This window comes from Trichomycterus rosablanca, chromosome 2 (genome assembly GCF_030014385.1).
Source record: "Trichomycterus rosablanca isolate fTriRos1 chromosome 2, fTriRos1.hap1, whole genome shotgun sequence".
NCBI classification, from domain to species: Eukaryota; Metazoa; Chordata; class Actinopteri; order Siluriformes; family Trichomycteridae; genus Trichomycterus; species Trichomycterus rosablanca.
In genome coordinates this window covers 15,496,695-15,515,583 of record NC_085989.1, presented here as the reverse complement: position 1 = coordinate 15,515,583, position 18,889 = coordinate 15,496,695, and the positions used below count along the sequence as shown (strand labels likewise).

At 40.9% G+C, this 18,889-nt stretch overlaps 2 protein-coding genes across 6 annotated transcripts in view; both read left to right on the top strand.

Moving 5' to 3' along the window:
* The first annotated feature begins 1,900 nt into the window (after nucleotides 1–1,900).
* On the top strand, nucleotides 1,901–11,563 carry aste1b (asteroid homolog 1b). Of its 3 annotated transcripts, none has more exons than XM_062990197.1 (5): nucleotides 1,901–1,925; nucleotides 6,698–8,674; nucleotides 8,764–8,977; nucleotides 9,124–9,316; nucleotides 10,409–11,563. In XM_062990197.1, exons 2-5 carry the CDS (start codon nucleotides 7,304–7,306, stop codon nucleotides 10,722–10,724), a joined length of 2,094 nt encoding a protein of 697 aa, XP_062846267.1. In that variant the 5' UTR covers nucleotides 1,901–1,925; nucleotides 6,698–7,303; the 3' UTR covers nucleotides 10,725–11,563. The 3 variants fall into 3 exon arrangements, with proteins under 3 accessions (XP_062846267.1, XP_062846278.1, XP_062846270.1); XM_062990208.1 differs by having other exon boundaries at nucleotides 1,903–1,925; nucleotides 7,272–8,674; XM_062990200.1 differs by lacking the exon at nucleotides 1,901–1,925 and adding an exon at nucleotides 2,459–2,635 and having other exon boundaries at nucleotides 7,272–8,674.
* A 3,695-nt stretch (nucleotides 11,564–15,258) lies between these two features.
* Nucleotides 15,259–18,889, top strand: part of wu:fc38h03 (acetylcholinesterase collagenic tail peptide) — a 31,050-nt gene continuing 27,419 nt past the window's right edge. For 2 of the 3 annotated variants that reach the window (XM_063011851.1, XM_063011844.1), the window contains exons 1-2: nucleotides 15,259–15,509; nucleotides 18,438–18,541. In XM_063011851.1, coding sequence (XP_062867921.1) covers nucleotides 15,410–15,509; nucleotides 18,438–18,541 — 204 coding nt within the window. In that variant the 5' untranslated portion in view covers nucleotides 15,259–15,409. The remainder of the gene's footprint in view (nucleotides 15,510–18,437; nucleotides 18,542–18,889) is intronic. The other variant, XM_063011861.1, reaches the window with a different exon arrangement.

Genomic DNA, 18,889 nt, shown 5'->3' with positions numbered 1-18,889 from the left:
TGACTTTTACCACCTGGCGTTCTGACAAATCATTTGTGTGTATGACTGAAGAACACTACCTGTTCAAATACATTGAGCTAACTGTTTACATTTGATGGGGGAGGGATTATAGTCTGGTATTGTTTTTTTCTGCATTCGGGTGGACGTTCAGTGGGGGGGCCTCTGAAGCTACAGCATACAACAACATTTTAGACAATTGCAAAGGTCTGTACATAAAGTCTGAGCCCCCTTTGTTAGTGTCCCAGCCTACGGTCTTCGTGGAAGGTTTTCCAGTGGATTTTGAATATTACTGCAGGGATTTGTTTGCATTTAGTCAAAAAAATTAGTAAGGTCAGGGACTATTGTTGGATGTTTGATTTGCAGTGAGCATTCCAATTAATTCCATAGGGTTTTGCTGGGGTTGTGGTAAGGAATATGATTGTTTATTAGGACATTAACGTCATGTTTTACACTTTAGGTAAATCATGACAGAACAGGTAGTTACAAGTTACACATGATTCATCAGTTCAAGTTTAATGTCAAACACAGTCACGGGCAATTTTGTATCTTCAATTCACCTCACTTGCATGTCTTTGGACTGTGGGAGGAAATCCTAGCTTCTGGAGGAAACCCAAGCAGACACAGGGAGAACATGCAAACTCCATACAGAAAGGACCCGGATCGCTTCACCTGAAAATCAAACCCAGGACCTTTGTGCTGTAAGGTGACAGTCAGACCCCATAAGCAATATGTGCAAGCACAATGCTCCATGAAAGAACTTTACTGTAATATTGTTACACTAGTTTTGTTTGGGTTGTTTGTGTACATGTGGGGTGGGGGTTGTGAAGCAGCAGGTTAGAGAGAGAGTTGGAGAGGTTTTGCATGTTCCCCATAGGTAAGCCAGGGAGCCAGGGTGTATTTCTGCCTTGCTCCCAGTGTTCCTGGATGACACTTAGTGTTACCCTCAAAACATTAACACATCGCTTGAGCTTTATTCTGGTTTCGGCCACACAGGTGGGGTGGTCCAGGTCCTTTCTGTGTCGAGTTTGCATGTTCTCCCCGTGTCTGTGTGTCCTCCCACAGTCCAAAGACATGCAAGTGAGCTGAATTGGAGATACAAAATTGTCCATGACTGTGTTTGACATTAAAATCCTAATAAATAATACATGAATTATTCTGGTTTCACACCAACCTCTCATAAAATGCAAAAGCTGAATTAGTTGCTCTAAATTTGTTGTAGTTAAATATTAGTACATGTGATAGTAAGTGTTGCATTTAGATAGATCAGCGCCCTGTCCCGCCTTGCACCCTGTATTACATGCTGGTGCCGAATGAAGTTTTTTTTTAAAGCTTTGCTTTATTTCTCTCACAATACCGCTCTTGTCTGTCTGATGAGTTTTTATTTAAACCATCAGCCATAACATTGGCCATAACCGTGGGCAGCGTCCTGTGACCACTGATGAAGGTCTAGAAGATGACCAACTCAAACAGCAGGTGGACCAACTAGGTAGGAGTGTCTAACAGAGTGGACAGTGAGTGGAGACGGTATTTAAAAACTCCAGCAGCGCTGCTGTGTCTGATCCACTCATACCGGCACAACACACACTAACACACCACCATCATGTCATTGTCACTGCAGTGCTGAGAATGATCCACCACCTAAATAATACCTGCTCTATGGTGGTCCTGACCATTGAAGAACAGGGTGAAAGCAGGTTAAAGAAGTATGTAGAGAAACAGATGGACTACAGTCAGTAGTTGTAGAACTACAAAGTGCTTCTATATGGTAAGTGGAGCTGATAAAATGGACAGTGAGTGTAGAAATGTTATGCCTTATCGGTGTACAACTCTGTCCGGTTCCTGTGTTAGGATCCAGCAGATGTCACTACAGCTGCACATGCTTAGCTTCACTACGTACCACCAAAGGAAACGTGCAGGAACTCGAGGTAGGTAGCGGTATGTTTTTATTATTGTAAATTAATGTAAAATTCTGTTATGTAAGTAACGGGTTTTAGCTTTTAGTTTTATAATGTCTAAAACACAGTGTTTTGGGCAAACGCATTGTTTAGAAAACGATGACGTCAGCAAACCATCTCGCGCGTATGTAATCAGATGCAGTAAAAATAACAAAATAGGTCATATTTGTTTGATTCTATTTTTAAGAACTCTCACATTAGGCATGTATTAAAGCATTGCAAGACAGATTGAAGCTGTTTAGGAGGCAAAAGCTGTTAGTTGGTTCCACTTTTTATTACTGATAATGCAAAAAACTTTCGTTTATTTAGGAATAGTGGTCAGATGAAACCATTTATTATTACATAATTGTGTGTACCTTTTTAAATCATAATATAGTATTGACTGAATAACACTTATGGTTCTAATCAAGTCAAGTCAAATGTATTTGTGTAGCACTTTTACCACAGACATTGTCTTAAAGCAACTTTACAGCATCCAAAAAACCCTGTTGTGGCAACTGTTGTGTGGCAACTGTTGTAAGGAACAACTCCATTAAAATTTCAACATTTCGAGGACAAAACCCTAAGAGGAACTAGATTCAACATGACCCATGCCCTTAAGTGTCCTGGAGAATATTTGAATGAATTAGATCTTATCCTGAGCGACTTAAGAAGTGCTTCCACACTAAACAAGGTGTAAGGTATAACTTGTGTTAACTATCTTCTGTTGGGCCAGTGATAGCTCAGTGGTTAAGATACTGGACTAGTAAACAGAAGGTTGCCGGTTCAAGCCCCGCCACCACCAAGTTGCCACTGTTGGGTCCCTGAGCAAGGCCCTTAACCCTCAATTGCTCATTTTGTTCTGCTCATTGTGTAAGTCGCTTTGGATAAAAGCATCTGCTAAATGCTGAAAATGTAAATGTATAACAGCCGCTCAGGTGGTGCAGTGGTAAAGTACGCAATCGCACCAGAGTTGGGGTTTCGAATACATCGTATCGAATCTCAGGCGGCGGCATGAACAACGATTGGCTGTTGTTCAGGGTTAGAGGGTAAGAAAGTCGGTAAGAAACTGGTGCAACTGCGGCCCCTGCTGGCTGACTGATGGCACCTGCACACAGTGTTGCCAACTCCTCAGTAAGGAAAGTAGCTATTGGCTGTCCTAGAAGTCGCTAAATGACGTCATCGCCTAATTTGCATATGAACCATTTGCATGTAATTGACGCTGTAGAAGAGAGGAATAACATCGTGGGAGAGACAAAAAGTGGGTAAAAACACCCTAAATATGTTTAGAACTACAAATGAACATTCTTCTGTTAATTCGTGATTTGTTTTAGTTTTTTAAGAAAACACTGAGCTACTCTGGGCAGGGTTGCCAGATTGCGACAGTAATTTTCAGCCAAAATGCATGAAAAAACGCCCAAAACACAGGATAAGCAGATGATGTTTAGCATTTCACAAATAATAAACCAGTTAAACCATCATGACCTACAAATTAATATCTTAAAATGTACAGATCAGTAATTATACATTATAAAGGACAAATTATTTTTGCTTGCATGTCTTTAAAGTAGCCTACCAAGTTTGTAAAATGCATTATTTGTTAGGACACAACCCTTTGCAAGTAAATAAAATAAACTTGCAAGCAATGAAAGTTTGCCCTCTCGTACATATGAGAGGTTGTATGTACGAGACTTGCTTACCTTCATATTCAACTCAAATCACTTGTCTAACATATGAATCAGTGTATTGATGGGCGTGGCAACAGTGTCTTGGACTGGAAAGAATAACCTGTCAGTCAAACTTTTGACAGCGGGTTGGATGTGGTGGGAGAAGGTAGGGAGAAGGGAGACTTATTTATATTCCACCTGCTTTAGCAATAGCTTTTTTTATTTATATTTTAAGCTGCCAAAATAATTACAAACCAGCCCAAATTTTGTCCACCTGCCAAAGTGTGTTTTTCCCTGCCAATTTCCAACAAAATCCGCTCATTTTGGTGGAAACCCACCCAATCTGGCAACACTGACTGTGATACTGACCGCCCGTGCTTTGGGATGGGGGAGGGGCTCACGGCAGGACCCGCTGCTCGTTAAGGACAGTAACTGCAGAACAATATGTGTTTTCACGTTCGAGTCTCCAAAAGTCTCCAATAACACCAGAAAAAGTCGCTAGATTTGTCGCTAGTCGCTTTTTTGAAAAAAAGTCGCTAGAGGGGTCTGAAAAGTCGCTAAATATAGCGACAAAGTCGCTAAGTTGGCAACACTGCCTGCACAGGGCTGAGGAATAATGCTGATGGGGGTGTGGCCCTCCATACACAGTGCCCGTCAAGTGTATGAACTCGACTCGAGCAGGTGAAAAATGCAGTCTGTACTGACTGTACGTGCCGGAGGGGGCGTATGTCAGTTGAGAGGCGTCCTCAGTCAGCGGTGAAGGGTCGAATCAGTATAGAGGACGCATTCAGGGTAACTGGACACGACTAGATTAGGGGGGGGAAATTGGGGGAAAAAAAAAACACAAGGTATAACTAGTGAAAAGCAGAAGGAATTTGAGTTCTTCCTCTTTCAGTCCAGTCTGTGGTAAATTCTAAATGTAAGTTCTGGAAATTTTCAGTGCAGAAAAGGCATATTCGCATCATATCTATCAAGAGTGGCATTGTAGGCATGGCCGCCTCAAACTTGCAGGCTTCAACCTTAGTTGGGTAAAAAGGTTCCCATCAGAAAGCACCTTGGGGTAAAAACAGAAGATGTAGTTAATATGTAATGTCAGTTTTGTAGTAAGTGCGGCACGGTGGGTAGCACGGTCGCCTCACACCAAGAAGGTCCCGGATGTTACTGTGTGCCTTGCGCCCATTGAAAAGCTGGGATAGGCTCCAGCATCCCCCCGCAACCCTAATTGGATAAGCGGTTAAGAAAATGAGTGAGTTTTGTAGTGAGTAGCATAAGACTCAGACATATTAAATTATTACAGCATAAGGGCTTACACGGGACATTAGTGCCCACAACAGCAGAACGACAGCAACCCAACACCTTTGTCAATAGTTGGGGTGGGCATTACTGGTTCCAGGGGTAGAAACCAGGCGCAGCCAGATGAGCCAACAATTCTAACCGGGCCAGCGTAGAGACAGAACATAAGATACTGCTTAGACGCCCAGGATAAGGTACACACATCCAATAAATAAGTACACACATCAAATAAATAAGTATCTTTTCTAAGTTATTCTGCAAAAAAATCATGTGGCTGTTTCAAGATGCACAAGGACAAATAAAGATGCATGGTCAATCCAGAAAAAAAACTGCTTACAATATGGCAAGCAGCACTTAGGCAAGCCTTGAAACCTCTGAAACAAGTTGCTTGGAGTTGAAGGCTTAAGGCTTTTTGCCAGGAATAATGTTTAATGTTCTTTAAACAAATGTATTGTTTTGTCCAATCAGATTGTATTCTGTACATACAGTTAGGCCCAGAAATATTTGGACAGTGACACAAGTTTTGGCATTTTAGCTGTTTACCAAAACATATTCAAGATACAGTTATGTAATCAATATGGGCTTAAAGTGCAGACTCTCAGCTTTAATTTGAGATATTCACATCCTAATTGGAGGAAGGGTTTAGGAATTACAGCTCTTTAATATGTAGCTGCTTCTTTTTCAAGGGACCAAAAGTAATTGGACAATTATCTCAAAAGCTATTTCATGGGCTGCATGGGATATTCCCTCGTTAACTTATAATCAGTTAAGCAGGTAAAAGGTCTGGAGTTGATTCCAGGTGTGGCATTTGCATTTGGAAGCTGTTGCTGTGAACCCACAACATGCGGTCAAAGGAGCTCTCAATGGAAGTGAAACAGACCATCATTAGGCTGAAAAAAAAGAAGAAATCCATCAGAGAGCTAGCGGAAATGTTAGGAGTGGCGAAATCAACAGTTTGGTACATTCTGGGGGAAAAAGAGCACACTGGTGAGCTCGGGAACTCAAAAAGGCCTGGACGTCCGTGGAAGACAACAGTGGTGGATGATCGCAGAATTCCTGCTTCCATGAATTCTGAAGTATACAGGGATATACTTTCTGCTCAGATTCAACCAAATGCAGCAAGGTTGATTGGACGACGCTTCACAGTACAGATGGACAATGACCCAAAATATACTGCAAAAGTAACCCAGGAGGCAAAGAAGTGGAATATTCTGCAATGGTTAGTCAATCACCAGATCTCAACCCGATAGAGCATGCATTTCACTTGCTTAAGACAAAACTTAAGGCAGAAAGACCCACAAACAAGCAACAACTGAAGACAGCTGCAGTAAAGGCCTGGCAAAGCACCACAAAGGAGGAAACCCAGCGTTTGGTGATGTCCATGGGTTCCAGACTTCAGGCAGTCATTGCCTGCAAAAGATTCTCAACAAAGTATTAAAAATGAACATTCTATTTATGGTGAAGTTAATTTGTCCAATTACTTTTGAGCCCCTGAAATGAGGAGGCTTTGTAGAAAAATGGTTGCAATACCTAAACATTTCATAGGATATTTTTGTTCAACCTCTTGAATTAAACATGAAAGTCTACACTTCAATTGCATCTCAGTTGTTTCATTTCAAATCCAATGTGGTGGCATGCAGAGCCCAAATCATAAAGATTGTGTCATTGTCCAAATATTTCTGGGCCTACCTGTATAAACAAATGCTGGTGAATTTGTAACAGGAACATTAGTAGGAACGTTAGAAGGTGAATATATATATTTTTAATGCATTTTCTCCCTTTTTTCTCCCAATTTTTACCCAGCTGCGTTATGCTTCCTCTCTACTGGTGCTGACCCCCGCCCCAATTGATGAGAGCGAACTGACACACGCCCCCTCCGACACGTAGAAGTAGCCAACTGCATCTTTTCACCTGCACGAGGCGAGTTCATATGCGATCAGCCTTGTGCACGGAGGCACACACCCTGATCAGTATTATTCCTCTACTATGTGTAGACGCCATCTATTAGCCAGAAGAGGTTGTAATTGCATCAGTTATGAGATCCCTATCCGGCTCCCTTCCCTGGATGAACAACAGCCCCACGTTGTTCATATAGCCGCACAGCCCAGCCAGATGGCAGAGCTGAGATTTGATACGATGTATTCGAAATCCCAGCTCTGGTGTGCTAGTGTAAGCAGGTGAATTTTTAACAGGTAAGAGTAGCATAATTAGGTAAAAAAGATGGATCCACCAAAGGCTCAGTCTTTGCAGGCAAAGATGGGTCATGACTCGCCACTTTGTATAAAATTTGACAATTAGGAAATTGTTATCAATCCTGGACCATTTCTGTATTATTAATGTACCCCATTTGAGTTTGCTTGATTAACTGTTTTTGTAGTACATGTACTTCTTTTCAGACCATTCTGGACCATGGGGGTGTACGGCCTCACAAGTTACGTGGAAGGAAATCGGCAGTTCTTCACTGACCTGAAGCTGAGAAACACCAACCTTGTGATTGATGGCTGCAGCCTGTATTTCCGTCTGTACTTTTCCTCTGGTTTGGACCAGATAAGGGGTGGAGACTATGATGCATTTGCTTCTCTTGTGCGCAGCTTTTTTGGTGCCCTTGAGTCATGCAACATTCAACCGTTTGTAGTTGTTGATGGAGGAATGGACCAGACAGACAAGAAGTTTAAGACTTTGCGTGACCGTGCTGAGAGTAAGATCCGTGAAGCCCATTCCCTGTCCCGGGGATCGCGTGGCAATGTTCTGCCCCTTATTTCACGCGAAGTCTTTAAACAGGTTGTTCGTGAGCTCGGTGTACCCTTGGTGCAGTGTATCTCTGAAGCTGATTTTGAAATCGCCTCTCTAGCCCATCAGTGGAAATGCCCAGTCCTGACCAATGACAGTGACTTTTACATCTTTGATTTGCCTGGTGGTTACCTGCCAATGGCATTTTTTGAGTGGGACAATGTTTGTCGCCAGGACTCAGGGTGTTACATTCCAGCACGCCGATTCACTGTTAACCGCTTTTGCTCTCATTTCAAACACATGAACAAGCAGCTGCTGCCTCTGTTTGCCGTAATCACGGGTAATGACTACACTCCTCCCAATATTACAGAGACGTTCTTTAGTCGAGTGGAATTACAAAGAACACCAAGAGGCAGGGGAAGTCATTCTAACCCTCGGATAGACGGCCTGTTGCTTTGGCTGTCAATGTTTACCAGTCCTGTTGAAGCTCTGGAGGAAGTGCTGGAGATTCTGGGAGGCAAGCAGAAAGGCAACATACGAAAGCAGCTCACAGCGGGTGTACAGGACTATCAGCTACCCCCTACCAGTTGTCTGGCTCAGATTTTTTTAAGCAGTCAATCAGGGCCGCTTAATCTCCCAAAGCTTCCAGCTGCACTGGAATCCCAACCAGAGTGGCTCCTGAGGCAGTTCACATTCAGCAGTCTGCCCCCTTTGGTGTTTGATGTTCTTGTTCTCCAGAAAGCTATTCTGATAGCCCAGGTGGAGAATAGTCAACTGCCCAGCAGCCACGAAGCTTCACTGAGCATTCGCCAAGTCATCTATGGCTTGCTCCTTTCTAAGAAGGCAGTTCAGAGTAATGTTGGTCATGGACAAAGAGGTAGAGGAAGAGGAGGAATGGGCAGAGGTGGGCTAAGTGGACAATCTCAGATGTCCAGCTCCCCCTGTTTGGTAGAGGAGTATGATAGGCTTAATCTTAATCTCAGGAGAACCACAGTAGAGGCTCAGCTGCCCGACTCTCTACCTCAGCTGAACCTGAGCACTTTGGACAAGGTAATAATAAATAAATAAAAATGAGGACTTGTATGACTTATCCTTTTGTTTGTCTTGTTTTCTAAAGTGTTTTCTCTACTCTCACTTAGGTGGCCATTCCTGTAAGACTCAAAGTGTTGTTAGGAACTCTGGGTGTGATGGAACATGTGCTGGAGCCCTTACCTCCACACCTATGTCTGCCTGTTTGTGTCACGTACTTTTGGGTTCATTCGTGTAAACCAAAGCCTAGTCACACAACACTTCAGACCCTTCTACTCGGGCTAGTTTATGGTGAACTCTGCAGACGCTGGGCCATGCCTGGAGGTAAGGAGAGACATAGATATGTAGATCAATATTCAGAGGGCCTTGCTTCAAGAGGTTTTGGATTTTAGAACATCTGTGCCTAGTTTTACTGACCCATATTAGTATTAATCCTAGTCTAATATGTTCTATTGTTCTATTCTCTGCAGATCCATTGTATTCATGTGCTTTAACTGCCTCTGTCTGCCAGCGATTGAACCAACTGAGAATTAACTCCGGTCAGAGGAGAGGCCTTGATCTTGGTGTGGCTCATTCTCTCAGCCAATGGCAGTCTTGTTTGTGGGCAGGGATCTATCTGAATCAGCTTCTGTGCTTCCCACTTCCTGAGCCTCAATGTGCCTGGTACTGTTGTTGCACTAGTCACATACAATTAATTATTATTTTATTATAATCGTAAAATTTTTGTCTTTTGCAACAATTATTGGGTGCTATGAGCAGAGTTGTTGCTTGTGCTGGAACTGCTGAGGCACTGACCCTTGCTACTGAATGTTGCATGGTTGGTTGCATGGAATCTTCCATGGTTTCCCAAGCAATGTATACACCAATTAGGCATAACATTAAAACCACATCCTTGTTTCTACACTCACTGTCCATTTTATCAGCTCCACTTACCATATAGAAGCACTTTGTAGTTCTACAATTACTGACTGTAGTCCATCTGTTACTTTGCATGCATTTTTAGCCTGCTTTCAGCCTGTTCTTCAATTGTCAGGACCACCACAATGTAGGTATTATTTGGGTGGTGGATCATTCTCAGCACTGCAGTGACACTGACATGGTGGTGGTGTGTTAGTGTGTGTTGTGCTGGTATGAGTGGATAAGACACAGCAATGCTGCTGGAGTTTTTAGACACCTCACTGTCACTGCTGGACTGAGAATAGTTCACCAACCAAAAAATATCCAGCCAACACCAACAGTAGTAATGTCTAATAGAGTGGACAGTGAGTGGACATGGTATTTAAAAACTCCAGCAGCGCTGCTGTGTCTGATCCACTCATACCAGCACAACACACACTAACACACCACCACCATGTCATTGTCACTGCAGTGCTGAGAATGATCCACCACCTAAATAATACCTGCTCTGTAGTGGTCCTGATCATTGAAGAACAGCATGAAAGGGGGCTAACAAAGCATGCAGAGAAACGGATGGACTACAGTCAGTAATTGTAGAACTACAAAGTGCTTCTATATAGTAAATGGAGCTGATAAAATGGGCAGTGAGTGTAGAAACAAGGAGGTGGTTTTAATGTTATGGTTGATCGGTCTATACCACATTTAATTTCTGCCAGATTATTTTGTTCTGTTGTGGTGCTTATATGGTCATGTTCAAATGTCCAAGAGGACTTTAAAATTATAGATAATTAACTATTTTATTATGATATCCTATTATAATTAGATTCTAACCAAAGCATTCTATCCTCTCTTTCTCAGGCTGTTCAGTGGTACTTTACTGCATGGATTGGAGCCTGTACTGAGGGGAGGTAAACACGCTGAGGCGCTGCTGGCTGATTCTCCTGTTGCTGTGCAGCTCTACTCCATCCTCTTTGGGGCCGTAATGGGCTCTGCTGTCCAACATCATGCTGCTCCACACATTGCAACAGGATGCAGCAGGCAGAGAGGGCAGGGTAAAAGGCAGCAGGGCGGTAGAGGCAAAGGGAGGGGAAACAGACGTACAAAGGGCGTGTCTGCCGTCAGTGATTTAAGCAACAGGTTCGGTATGCTTACCTGTGAGTCCGATGAGGACTGATTGGATGAAAGGGGTGGAAATTTGCAATAATCAGCTGTACTTCTGCCATCATGTGGTGTGGTATTGCTGTAAAATAATAACAATAACAGTAATAATAATAATAATAATTCTGTTTTAATTGTATGAGGTTGTAGAAGAATAAGTCAAAATCAGTATGCAATCAGAAACAAAAGATTGAGACCTTGTTGATTTAAAGAGGGACCTTTTTAAAAAAAAGGACCTGAAAGATATTCCAGCTTTTACGTAAAGCACTTGGCTGGATTGACTGCTTACATATTAGGTGCCTTTCTGAAAGTCACTTTTTAACAATACTTTTTAATAGCAGCTAAAACAAAATTATTTACCAAAGAGCCTGAGTTGCAATAAATCTTGCATAGATACTTTGTCATTCCATGAACTATCTTTGTATTTGAGCTTTTATGGGTGTTAATAGCACTTTATAATATAGCAGCGTAGAACATTTAACAAAGAAAATCATCTGATACTGAAATAGAAAAAAGGTAAAATATTTTACTTTGCTGTTTGCTTCATGTAATGTTTATTGTCTAATGTCTTAATAACTTAAATGTTGGTACATTTTGTGCCTTTTTGTTGCCTTGCCAATTTTAAACACACTTGCTCAGCAGATTTTCACATCTTGTTTTGAAACTCCTTTTAATTAATTGGAATAATATATTTTTTAATGTACAGCATTAGTAAAAGCTTTTGTGATGTACAGAAATGTGTTTTTATACACGTCATTGTTTGGATCATGAAATTAAATTAGGATAACTCTTTTAACAGCTGTGTTTTATGTACCTGTACAAACATTAAATAAATTTTTATCAGATGTCATGCACCCATCAGTTATTTAATTAAAATAATAATTAAACTCCTGTTTGAACAGTGTTCTGTATTCTTCACATTTATCGCAGATGTTGTGTTCTGGCCTTTGGCTTTTTTTTTGAGCAGCTAGCAGAGGGGAACTGTCATGGCCCTCTAGGCTTAAGGTGTATTAAGGTACAGGGGTTGGACAAAATAACTGAAACACCTGTCATTTTAGTGTGGGAGGTTTCATGGCTAAATTGGACCAGTCTGGTGGCCAATCTTCATTAATTGCACATTGCACCAGTAAGAGCAGAGTGTGAAGGTTCAATTAGCAGGGTAAGAGCACAGTTTTGCTCAAAATATTGCAATGCACACAACATTATGGGTGACATACCAGAGTTCAAAAGAGGACAAATTGTTGGTGCACGTCTTGCTGGCGCATCTGTGACCAAGACAGCAAGTCTTTGTGATGTATCAAGAGCCACGGTATCCAGGGTAATGTCAGCATACCACCAAGAAGGACAAACCACATCCAACAGGATTAACTGTGGACGCAAGAGGAAGCTGTCTGAAAGGGACGTTCGGGTGCTAACCCGGATTGTATCCAAAAAACATAAAACCACGGCTGCCCAAATCACGGCAGAATTAAATGTGCACCTCAACTCTCCTGTTTCCACCAGAACTGTCCGTCGGGAGCTCCACAGGGTCAATATACACGGCCGGGCTGCTATAGCCAAACCTTTGGTCACTCGTGCCAATGCCAAACGTCGGTTTCAATGGTGCAAGGAGCGCAAATCTTGGGCTGTGGACAATGTGAAACATGTATTGTTCTCTGATGAGTCCACCTTTACTGTTTTCCCCACATCCGGGAGAGTTACGGTGTGGAGAAGCCCCAAAGAAGCGTACCACCCAGACTGTTGCATGCCCAGAGTGAAAGCATGGGGGTGGATCAGTGATGGTTTGGGCTGCCATATCATGGCATTCCCTTGGCCCAATACTTGTGCTAGATGGGCACGTCACTGCCAAGGACTACCGAACCATTCTGGAGGACCATGTGCATCCAATGGCGGTGCCGTGTATCAGGATGACAATGCACCAATACACACAGCAAGACTGGTGAAAGATTGGTTTGATGAACATGAAAGTGAAGTTGAACATCTCCCATGGCCTGCACAGTCACCAGATCTAAATATTATTGAGCCACTTTGGGGTGTTTTGGAGAAGCGAGTCAGGAAACGTTTTCCTCCACCAGCATCACGTAGTGACCTGGCCACTATCCTGCAAGAAGAATGGCTTAAAATCCCTCTGACCACTGTGCAGGACTTGTATATGTCATTTCCAAAACGAATTGACGCTGTATTGGCCGCAAAAGGAGGCACCATACTAATAAATTATTGTGGTCTAAAACCAGGTGTTTCAGTTATTTTGTCCAACCCCTGTATGTTAAATATTGTAAACTTGAGCAGTTATATTTTATCTACTCATAATTTAACAATCAACATTTAAACAAATCTAAATAAATAAACCATTCATACCTGCCTATTCAATATGTGTTGCAATGTTGAGGGTTAAATTAAAGAAGCCCCTTTGTCTCCCTGATAAATTCTTGCCACCTTTGTTGCTGAAAAAATGTTGGTTATTGGTGGGACAGCTAGAAATGTACAGACATGCTGGTGCCGCTGGTTGAGTGGGTACTAGTGCACTAAAATGAAACAAGCTGTGTTCTACATCCTCTGCTGGCCAGGGTGGTCTGCTTTAGAAGGAGAAGAAGGAGTCTTGAATGCTAGTCCAAAACAACACCAGCATTACTGAGAGACCAGTTATGACCAGGGAATGGGATAGTGAAATTTTCCTTGTTTAAGATCACTTATTTTATACTCACATTTTACTGTCAAAGCAGGTGATGGGAACCATATCTAGCATCAGTCTTTATATATTATAAGAAAAAATACACATCAACATTAGAATTTCATTAGGCTTTCACATTTTTATCTGATTGTCCTGTAAATTTTACATATAGGTCAACAAACATTAACCTTTTTCTTATCATCTAAATATGAACAAAAGCCTTTTAAATAACATACTTATGCATACTTAAATGACAATTTTTTTTTTATGACAGATGTCTTTCCTGAAGCAACACTACTTATTTTATCTGTCTTGGGACTGGCACTGAGAGCACACTGACAATCGCACCTTGACATACACTCAAGGTAGCTTTTTCATCTAATCTAAAGTAACCCCATGCAACTGACCATGAACACCCAGATTGGGGTGTCTTTGCATATTGATTATTAGGACTTTGTGAAGGGGTGCCAATATTCCTAAACTTTGCCTTTTGTTAACATTCAGCTTTGTCACTTGACTTCCTTTTTTCTGGGTCACTTCTTGCCCTGTATTGTCTTTTCCTCTTTGATGCTGTTTTTGCCATTGTGATTTTTGAAAAGATTAAATGTAAAATGTAAAGTTATTGCAGATAGTTCACATAAAGGTCTACAGTTGAGTCAACCACTAAGAACCACTAAGTGTCAAACAATCAACCCTCACAGCAATTTTGGTTAAAGTTTTTGGCTAATAGTAGCCATAACGCTGTATTTAGCTAAGACAGTAGTGCCACATGGTGTTTATTATCTCATAAAATTCTAATATATTTCAGCACTATTGTTTAGTATTTCCTAAACAATTGTTTACTTTCATTCTTTTATACAACAGAGTTAAAATGTTAAGACTGACAATCTAAATCTGACCATGAAACAGGTAAGAAAACATACTTACACTTCATTTAAAATATGATTTTCAAAAGACTTGTCTGGTGACACAGGGACTGTATGGCATGACTGGGTTGAAAAACTGTGAGACATATGTCAATATTGCAGTTCCATAGATAACTTAAGTAAGTTTAGTAAATGTAAAGGGTTTCCGATGTAGAGACTCACCTATTTTAAATTAATTAATACTTAATAAATGATTTAATAAAAAAAAAAAGATGGCTGTTCTAGAGTTTAAGGAATTATTTGACTTTTTAACCCTTGTGCTAGCATTCAGCAACTATTGGTTGGTATAAGCAGCTATTTAAGGATGTAAATAATAAACTGATGCCTACAAAGCAGGGTAAGGCTAAAAAATAAGCCCTTTCAGATCCCATTTTCACTGTCCGAAATATAGTAAAAATGGCAGTTTAGCAAAACTGCTGAAATATATAATTTAACCAAGAGTGGCCAACGTTTGCGTACAACTATGTTTTAGGGTTTCTTGTCAGTTTTAATCAGAATTTATAAAATATTATGTTGTTGGAGTGTAACCGACCCTGGATTACTTTGATAAAACAAACTTCATCCCTAGCTCCTCATGCGCGCTCTAGTTTAGCTCTAAGCTCTACCGTCAACGCTGTTACTTGTTTTGCGTGAACGCGCGTTGTGTGCCCGCGCCAACCAGGACGAGTCCTTTCCCCAGTATGTAGGGGAGCGTGTGTTATAAACAGCGTGTGCTGCGTGTTTTCACAATATGTTTCATAACCCCGACGTACACAATGCATTCAGTTGTGTTCAGTATTCTGACAAATCCCAGAAAATGTTACTCTATTAGAGACCGGAAGAAAATCATGTTTAGACTGTACCACTGTGTGCAGTATTACGTATGGTTTATGGTTTTAAGTGCAGGGGTCTGCTGTAGTAAACGGATCTAATATTGGCAGTGCGTCTGTGTCCTGTATTAGTGCTGTAAATAACGGCTGTTCATTTCTCACTCCTAACAGAAATTTTACCCTTAATAAACAGCAGAAAAAATCGAGAGGTGAGGTGAAGGAGAGAGCTTTTTGACAGAACAAGTGTGATGGGAGAGAGCAGAAGTGCTGGAGGGTAACTCAGTAAAGCAGAAATATGGCTTTGGTCAGTATTGGACTACAGCTGCAGCTCCTGATCTTTTCTATTTCAGCCTTCTCACATAACTATTTGGATAACAGTCTCTCTATTCCTACTGGTAAGATCTGTGCTATATGCTCCCATTTCCCTTTGATTTCAGTAGTTTCAGTATCATTGTGTTTAACAAGTGGATTGTGCTATTTTAGTCATACCCATTGTAAACCCATTGTCAGACTTGGCTCAGGTCACTGTAATGTAATCCATATAGAAAAGGAACTTTGGTCCTGCTGAAAAAATGTATGCATTTTTAATGTTGCAATCTAATGGGATGGCACCTTTCAAACAGTTCAGTTCAAACAACGCTTGCCTTTGGTCACTGTCTGTTGCATGTATATAACTATGCAATTCCCATAGACAGACATTGGAGAATGGGTCTAATAAACTGTCAACATTGCATAGCCACTATTTCATAATAGTATTTCATGTATTATGGGTCCTGTACAGCTTCAGGGTCCATGGGACATAAGTTTGAGCCTTGCCTCTGGCCACTGGTGCATAAAATAAAAGACTTATTGGCAATGCATACAGCCATGCAGACACTGTCTAGTGCATGAATTAATGTATACATCCATTGTAATATTCATAGACAAACAATAGCAGGAGAATAGGTCATACTACATAGCACCTTAACCTTTAATCATACACTGTCACAAATTGACACCTTTTGAATAATTCGGTTTAAACAAGTAGTATGAGTGCCATAAAACCCCAGGTTACTGGGAAACTGGGTTTAAACTTTGCCTTAAATCACAGTATAAACACTCATATAATCTCCACAGACAAATGTTGGCAGAGAAATGGGTTTTAATAAAGGTTACACTGTCATATTATTCCACTTTTTAAACAAGTCAATTTGTCCAGCCATGCTAGAGCTTCTACATTCAATTGTTAAGGCTTTTTGTCCACCAAATCTAGGAGCAACAACAGATCTGCCTTAAAAGCTTAGAGCTGAGGTGCATACATTGCCTGTCCTTAGACCCTACTAGGATTTAAACAGTCTTTGGAATGAATAACTGTTTGTCAAAAGCTTTATTGATTGGGTTTACTTGTGTTTAAATGGCTACACACAAGCCCAAGTTTATTTTGTCTACTGGAGTGGTGTATTGCATCACAGTTGGAATCTGGAACAGCATCTAGCAGTCTGTTGGCCAATTCTGGATCTGAGAAGTACTGCACTGGGGATATTTGAAATGATTTTTGCTGAGCCCCTTGCCCCATTGAAGGTGATTCCTAATTTTAAATTCTACATTCTACATTTTAATGCTAAAACATACAGTGAATTACATTCTACAGTTAAGTTTTTTTTTAACTTAACAGGTGAAAGGGGAAACTGGGGAAAGTCATTTTCTGTTTTACTATGACATGTGGTGTGGCAGGAATGGTCTGGCCTGTACAGAGCCCTGACCTCAGCATATGACAATGTATTGCTGTCTGACAATGTTAATGCTCCTAAGGCTAAATAAAAACAAATACTCAAAGTCATGTTTCGAAACAAGTGAAGTCTGTTATTATTGGTGACAACCGTATAAGATATCCTTTATTTGTCATATATACATATACAGATGTACAGTACAATAAAATTCTTTCTTCGCATATCCCAGCTGGTGTTGGAAGCTGGGGTCAGAGTGCAGGGTCAGCCAACTTACGGCGCCCCTGGAGCAGACAGGGTTAAGGGCCTTGCTCAAGGACCCAACAGTGGCTACATAGCAGTCTATGATGTTGTTATGAGGTATTTAATAAGCTTGTGGCTGTGATGTAAGGGTATACAACATTTATGGTCGTTTAGCATTTTGTTTATAATTTTGGTACTAGAGAAAAATAATAAAACACTATTGTCTGCAATCATAAGCTCTCACAATATATGTTGCCTCAAATGTGTAGCAACCCAAATCAAATAAGTGCACAAACAATATTTTGCAGCAATGTTACCAACAAAACCTTTTTCCTGGATGCTGTTACAGGTGCTGAACAATCAAACCTTCACTGCATGACAACAGTGTTATCAGTAATCTGATGTCCTACCTGCATTTTGACGTTCTGCTATGATGAAGTCTTCAAAAATGGATTTTGTATCCAATACATGCAGAATGTTTATGATGCACACAAATTACAGTTAAGTGTGAAGATCTTTTAGATTGTAGTGCTTTTATGTCGCAGTCTGTACCCTGGATGCAAGACACTGTTAGAAATCTGGCAACCTTGCAGGTAGTGTTAATGCTCAAAATTGACCAAGCTGCTATTTAAATAATATCGACTTAAACATATATTTAATTAATGCATAATAGAAATTGATAATTGATCATGATAAGAAGAAAAAAATAATGCAAATGAAATAAATAATCAACAAATAAACTGTCAACAAAAAATCTAAATTAAATCCTTAAACAATGAGAACAAATTACAGAATGCATACTGTTACAATCTGAAATGTTATGTTGATATAATATGCATAACATCTGCCCAGGGTGTATTCCTGTCATCAGGGTTCAGAACCACAATGGCTCTGATAAGAAAAAAGTGGTTACTGAAAATGAATGAACAAATCAATTATAGATTTTGATAGAGTTGTTGGCTATTTAACCTACCCCTATCTAAACTGTGGACCTGAAGAGCTTTTACAAATGCACTGCTTTAGATTTTTGAATCACAGTGGGGAGGCACGGTGGCTCGGTGGGTAGCACTGTTGCCTTGTGTGTATGTGTGTCTGCCCTGCGATGGACTACGCCCAATCCAGGGTGTTATTGTGTGCCTTGCGCCCATTGAAAAGCTGGGATAGGCTCCAGCAGCCCCCCCCGCGCGACCCTGATTGGATAAGCGGTTAAGAAAGTAAGTGAGTGAGTGTATCACAGTGGCACAGCTAGTAGTGGCGGTGCAGCACAGCAACACGGGATCTGGGTTTCTGTTCTGTCCTTGTCCTCTCAAATTTTAGCCCTCATTTAATCCTATGCAGCATGTTTAATTTTACCTTACTGTCTTTTTGTCTTAGCAGTGGCGCCAGAGGAGGTCCTGAACAGATTTGACCCATGTTGCCTACAGACACCACCTCCTCCACCCCTGTTCCCACCCCCTCCCAGTGTATGGAGACGCCATGTGAGTAACTTTTCCAGTGACGTCTTTCTATGATATTTAAGAGTATGTGGTAATATTTAAATATATGTATATACAGTGTATCACAAAAGTGAGTACACCCCTCACATTTCTGCAGATATTTAAGTATATCTTTTCATGGGACAACACTGACAAAATGACACTTTGACACAATGAAAAGTAGTCTGTGTGCAGCTTATATAACAGTGTAAATTTATTCTTCCCTCAAAATAACTCAATATACAGCCATTAATGTCTAAACCACCGGCAACAAAAGTGAGTACACCCCTAAGAGACTACACCCCTAAATGTCCAAATTGAGCACTGCTTGTCATTTTTCCTCCAAAATGT